Source organism: Saccostrea cucullata, unplaced genomic scaffold (assembly GCF_032062105.1).
Source record: "Saccostrea cucullata isolate Sc308-1 unplaced genomic scaffold, CSIRO_AGI_Scuc_v1 ctg5844, whole genome shotgun sequence".
NCBI lineage: Eukaryota > Metazoa > Mollusca > Bivalvia > Ostreida > Ostreidae > Saccostrea > Saccostrea cuccullata.
The window spans coordinates 29571-36379 of record NW_026929017.1 but is presented as its reverse complement, the minus strand read 5'-3'; the positions used below and the strand labels follow the sequence as shown (position 1 = coordinate 36379).

The window sequence follows — 6809 nt, the reverse complement described above, 5'->3', positions numbered from 1 at the left end:
AGGCCTCAGGCCTCAGGGTGTATGGAATAAAACCCGGGGTAAATCCCCGTACACCCTTGATTGAACCTGGATAACTAATAACATTGCAATGTTTATTAATGCATTCAATGTTAAAACACTGCCACCTTGTTTGCCTTTTTCGTGTGTGCTGTTTTAAGGATTTACCTATTGATGCAAGTTACAAATTTATTCATAAATTGTGGCATTTAATATTAGCTTTTCATAGAATTTATATTTCCTTTGAATCAATGTAGCTATATTCCAAATTAAGAGTATTTTTAAAAATTTTCTCACACAAGAAAACATGTTCAGGAAGGTTCAAGTTGAGCTTCATTTAGATGTCAGTAATTTTCATAAAAAGAGTACATGCCGCAAGATATTTTCAAATCAATAAAAGAAAACATAAGACAGTAAAATCAAATGATCTTCTACAGTGTAGTTAAATGTCTTACTGCAAATAGGGCCATCACTTCCTTGTCCAACTCCACACACAACAATTCCTGTAGCCTGTTTTCTTGAAGGTGAATACTTAATCCCGCCCATGTCGAGGGAAAGGACTTCACTTGAGTCATTTATTTTTTTGGTAGAATTTTCTAGGTCTACCAGTGTGTCTACCAAGCGTTTCAAACCTTTATCCACTATAAAATTTATTGCAAAAACGGCTTTTAAAACATAATTATACATTATTTCATATTGTATGTAAAACCTGTTGATTAATAGTGCGTGATTGCAGAGAATTTTATCAATATATGTATGAATGAAATATTCTAGCATATTAGCTATGGGTCGCACGCGTGGCGCAGTGGTTAAACCGTCTGCTCTTGAGTCGCGAAGTAAAAAGTCAATCCTTACGTCGCGGGTTCGAATCCCACTGCGGGACGTGGAGACTGGTCCTTCGGATGAGACCGTATAAACCGAGGCCCCGTGTCGCAGTAGGTGTTGGCACGAAAAAGATCCCTCACTGCTCAAAGGCCCTGAGTGCCGAGCATAGGACAAAATTTGTAGCCTTCCACCGGCAAGTGGTGGCGTCTCCATTTGAGTGAAAAATTCTCGAGAGGGACGTTAAACAACATACAATCAATCAATCAATCATATTAGCTATGGAATAAGGTAAGCCCAGCTAATTCTACTTCAAAGATATATTGAATTGTCGTGCATGAAAAAAGTACATGCGTGTACACTAATTCTTATAATTGTAGTCAGGAAGTAGAATAACGCCTAATGAGAGAGAGAGAGAGAGAGAGAGAGAGAGAGATATTATTTGAAAGAAGCTAACAAGTGCTTATAGATTTAAAGTTTGACTATGAAAATCATGTTAAGGCTTAGTTGCTATTTAAAACCAGTCATACAAATCATCATTTCGAATGTTCCATGATCTTTACTGACATTGTCAGCAGATACTATACAAATATTGCTGTTTTATGAGGTCAATACAATGATTTAGCCAGCTGAGGAGTACATTATGCACTGAACCCTTCGGGCTCAGTGAATATTGTACTTCGAAGGTGGCCAAATCATCATTTTGAGCTCAATTCAAACTTAATTGAAACTTTTAACGAGAAATTTCAACAAAAACACATTGTAACATGAAATATGGAACAGGAAGGATATGGAGATAACGAACAATATTCTATACCAAAGTCCATAGAACGATACAAAATAGGAGCAGAACAAACACGGACCTCCGAAACATCAGAAGTGGGATCAGGTGCCATGCCATGGAGGTGTGAGCATCCCTTGCTTCCGGTCACATCCACCGTGTGCTCATTGTAATGATCGATAAATAACGGAGAAATCCTCCCTCAATTCAGTGTATAAATATTGGACTGACAGTTTGTATAAAAACGCCAGTCAGCATTTGACTCAATGATAAATTTTATTTGCTGACAATGTCGTTGTATCGACCATAGAACTTACAAAATAATGACTTTTAACTCAATGATAAATTGTATTTGCTGGCAAGCTCGTTGTATCGACCATAGAACTTACGAAATAATGACTGCTGATATTCTTGTTTCATCAACTTGCAATTGCTTGTCAATAATTTACCTCGTTTTACAAATTGTTCAACAAATTGTTGAGCAGGCCCTTGCATATCTAATCATCTGAGATATATACACTCCGTATGCAGGTGATGAAGCTATATTGCTGCATAAGTAAGAAAACTTGACGACAGAAATGTTAAAGTCATCACTTTTATCATATAATTTGGTTGTTAGGCTACCATTAACGATTTTTCCAAGTAAAATATCCAAGTATGATTCTTATATTGTTCTGCAATGATTCCTTGTGTTGACGTTGAAGGTCACGTGATTCATTACATTGACCTGCAATATTTCCTTGTATTGACCTGGAAGGTCACATACAGGTCAATATAAAGTAGTATGTTTCTAACATTTTTGGATCTCAACCAATCAGATAGAAGGGAAATTATTCAATTATTTGGAAAATATTTTATTTATTCAAATGCTGTATGAAGTTTTTCATACTAATTGTTAGTCTATTATTTATATATTAAATTGACACGTATTATTCGTTATTTCCAGAGCATTACAAGGAAGAACGCGGCGGGCTACATGGCACCTTATCCAATCTCTCTGATGTATTGGAGGTCCGTGTTTGTTTTGCTCCTATTTTGTATTGTTTTATGCACTTTGATGTTGAATACAGTTTGTTATCTCCACATCCTTCCACTTATAACTATATTTGTTTGAATGTCAGGTTCATTTTCATTGTTTCGACAACGTGCCTAAAATCTGTATTTTGAAAAATAAATAAATATCAATTCTTTTTTTTTAATTTGATAATAAAATTTATAATCCTTCGATTCGGTGATTTTTTGACTGACACATTTTATTTTATTGTCATGGTTTAGTTACATAGTTTATTAATCACACAATGTCTATAGTCCAAGAGAATTTTTTTATAATGGTGAAAGAAAAATGATTTTAAAAATAATCATTTACATTCATTTTCAAATGTATCAGACAAATAAGTTTTCTAGATATAATTAAAGACTTATTTTCAGAAATGTATTTAAAAAACCCAACAATTTAACAACGACCCCTTCCCCTGGATCTTGTTTGTTCTTAATTTAGAATTTAAGAATGCAGAAAATATCAATAACATTCAATATATTAATCAATATTAACTCACACTTTCCGGTTTCCAAGTAATGTATCAAATCCAAGTCTTCGTCAGGAAGTGTTGCATTCAAAGTTACTTTTAAAGAACCTGCTTCGTTTTTAATTTTACATTCTGAATGAAGATAAGAACGTCGATAAGTTTTTGGATACAATAAATACTGCAACACATACAATAAAGAAAGACCTATAAGTTTATTACCTTGTATTGTTAATGTAGTATCGAAACAATGTTGTCTGATTTTAATGTGTTCATGTTAGATTATTTATGAAAGATATAAAATGTAAACGAGCAAAGAATGTATGTTCTTAACATCGGTCTTAGTTTAAATTTCAGCGCGAAAGGTGATTTTAAAAAGTCTACGTTATACCTAATTATTATACGTAGTGCATCTCTCTTTGAATCTAACGGGGTTTTTTTTTTTTGTAAAAAAGACGTATCCAAAAACATTAGGATGCCCAAAAATATGAATGTCAGCAAGATCTCTGATCTCTAACATGCTTCCGGTTCCATAAAATTAAGACGATTTTACTTTTGATCTTAGTCTCACTGTTCCACTGTGTACTTTTTTTTTGGGGGGGGGGGTTAAAGTTGGTATTGATTAAATATAAGCTCCGCTTAGAATAATGGCCCAGGACCCATAAGTGACTAAGTGGTAATAAGTAATTTAATTACAAACCGTCCATTGAAGTTGTTAGTTCACATATCCCTTGTTTATAGCAGGACAAAGTTGATTCTAATGTTTTATGTAGAGTTTCTATAACTATTGAGGAGTCGGTACATGGCATTGATGAGTTGTACTCAATGACAGTTACTGAAGATAATTTATTGGGTATCATTGCCTCTGGAAAAAAAAAACGAATGCAAACCAATACTAAAACTATAGTGTGATTATTTAAATGACAATTGTTTTTTTCTATATATTTATATGACATTATAAACACGTTATTTATATGACTTACTCCCGCAAGCAGGTGTAAGGCCATTCCAAGTATAACCAGTGCTTTGTCCACATTTGTACTGTTTGAGGGGACGATTTTCTGGAGCGAAGGCGTACGCTGCTACACAAGATACTGTGCAAACTTTGTCCCCACTAATATCCGAACAGTTCATCACGTTACCAAAGGAGAGTTGAAGTTCCGGACAAGCTGTACCAAATGGTAAAATAGAAAGTGTTTTTTTTATCTCTTGTAATCGGAAATATCGGAAGATTAACATTATAATTGATTTCTTCGAGTTAAAACTTAGTTTTACTTACTGTTATTTAGAGAAAAACTGTATGTTAAAAACTCAAAACAATGCATTAAGGAAATCGAATAAAAAAAATTAAACGTTCAATTAATTTTTTTTTAGATAAAAGTCGGAGAATGGTTTTAACTGAAATGAATAAGACATTGGCTTACTTGGACATGCCATGGTGTTACAATGCACATAATCCGATGCCAGTGAAGAGTTACATTGGAGACCTTCGGAATCCGGAAATGGATTATTGCAAACACGAAATCTCGTCTTAATGCCTCCATTACATGTCACTGAACACTTGGAAAAATCGCTCCAAGCACTCCAACCACCGTTCACTGTATAGATAATTTTATATATATATATATATAGGGAATGTTGGAAATCAACGTATTTGAGTGAGCCAACATGTAAAATATACGAATTAGAACCAACACCCCCCGCCCCCCCCAAAAAAAAAAAAAAAAAAACAGAGACAAATTTATGGAAAGCTAAATAATGTAAGAATTTTGCTTGCTATTAAACTTTTTATTCACTTTAAATTCAGAATTTTCTCTGATGAGAAACTTTTCATATATTTCTTTTCTGTGTATTGCATTGTTTCAAATGGAGGTCATTAATGACTTCGTTAATACCTTACAGATATAAAAACTTTATTATCATAAAATGTTTTCATGAAATTGTTGACTGCAATCTAGGAAAAAGTAGAAATTGTTTTATTATTGAAAAGTTTAAATCAAAAAAGTTGTCCTATGTGCAATCATGGCTTTGATATTTTTGAAAAGATACATTACAATGTAAAGTTTTGATCGGCCATTTTGCCCCCCCCCCCCCCCGCCCTATCCCCGGGAGTCATGATTTTAGCAAACTATCTGTGGATGCTTCCATATAAATTTTAGCAATTATGGCTTTGCTATTCATGTTGAGAAGATTTTTAAAGGACTTTCCTATACATCTCAACTAACTTTTTAAGCTCACATGGTTTTTCGCACAAATTAAAGTCACGTTGTTATAATGTAATATTTTGTATTGAGAAAATACATTTTAAAAGTATTTGCTTACATTACTTGAGTTTTATTTCATTTGCTGAAACATAATTCATACAAATCAATTGCAAGAACTTTTCGATATTCTTGGCTGAAAAAATAGCAACTATTTCCATTTGATTTTTTTGGTTTCTTGCCAATTGCAGCTGTCTTTTTATCCGTTCTTTTGAAAGCAGTAGCTCTTTGTGGAAACATAGACAAAGGAACGATACAGCTACTGTAACTTGTATTTTCTGTACATTCCGACTCTTCAGTGCAGGGTGATAATAGTATTTTTATCTGATTGACTGCTTTGTTAATAAGGTGGCATTTTCAGAGTCACCTTTTTAAATCTAGAATCATAAAAGATTCATCCCACAGCCAATTTTAACGTTTCAAACCGTAAATGCAGAAGAATTTTCCTTTTCATAGAAACAAATTTTTATTAGAAAAAATAAAGAGTACTTCATTATCCTAGTATGTTTTCTTTCTGCAATGTTATCCCTTTTCGATGTTACATTTAGACAAAACCAAAAGGATTATAGTAAATGAAATGTGACCTTAATTAGTGCAAATAACCATGTGAGCTTAAAAAGTTTGTTGAGCTGTAAATCACGATGTAAAACTTTGATCGGTCATTGTGGCCCTTTCCTACTCCCAGGGTCATGATTTGAACAAACTTGAATCTCCACTCACTTAGGATTTTTCCCCATAAGTTTCAACTTTCCTGGAAAAGTGGTTCTTTAGGAGTTTTTTTCAGACATGTCACCAAAGAACTTTAATTTATTCGAAAATAACCAATATTTGCCCCCCAAATCAAACTTGGATGGAGAAATTTTTAATTATGTTTTTTAATAAAGGGATGTATGCTGACTTCAAAACACTGAATGTTTTCATCTATGATGTCAAGTGTTTGAAAAGTCGTCACAAAAATGACGTAAATTAAAAATTTCCAAGATAACTACAAGTATATATATATATATATATATATATATATATATATATATATATATATATATATATATATATATATATATATCACTAAAAAACCAACAACACTGTATATCCTAAATGTCGGATCTGCCAAGTAGATACAAGGTCACGGATGGAAATTCATATAAAGCACTAAAAATGACCAACGACACGAACAATAAAAATTGTCAAATTTTCTTTAATAGTGTTCTAAAAATTTCCAATTCAACATGTAATTAAATGTGTAAATATATATTGTTTAGTAGTTTAGTAGTAGTGCTAGTTGTTTTTGTATCGCTTTTTTCTTTGTTCTTATGACTTTTTAACTTTTTTCTTTGTCCTGAGGAAGGGACAGGGCGTCCCGAAAATTTGACAATTTTTATTGTTCGTGTCGTTGGTCATTCTTAGTGCTTTATATATATAAATATA

At 32.8% G+C, this 6809-nt stretch overlaps 1 protein-coding gene across 1 annotated transcript; it reads right to left on the bottom strand.

The window, feature by feature from the left end:
- Positions 1 to 452: 452 nt before the first annotated feature.
- On the bottom strand, positions 453 to 4560 carry LOC134279580 (uncharacterized; the record flags this gene model as incomplete). The annotated part of the gene is made up of 5 exons (XM_062761990.1): positions 4548 to 4560; positions 4107 to 4292; positions 3824 to 3988; positions 3157 to 3258; positions 453 to 638 (listed from the first exon to the last, which is right to left on the bottom strand). Coding segments are annotated over exons 1-5 (652 nt in total), but the record flags the coding sequence as incomplete, so codon positions are not given.
- Positions 4561 to 6809: the final 2249 nt, after the last annotated feature.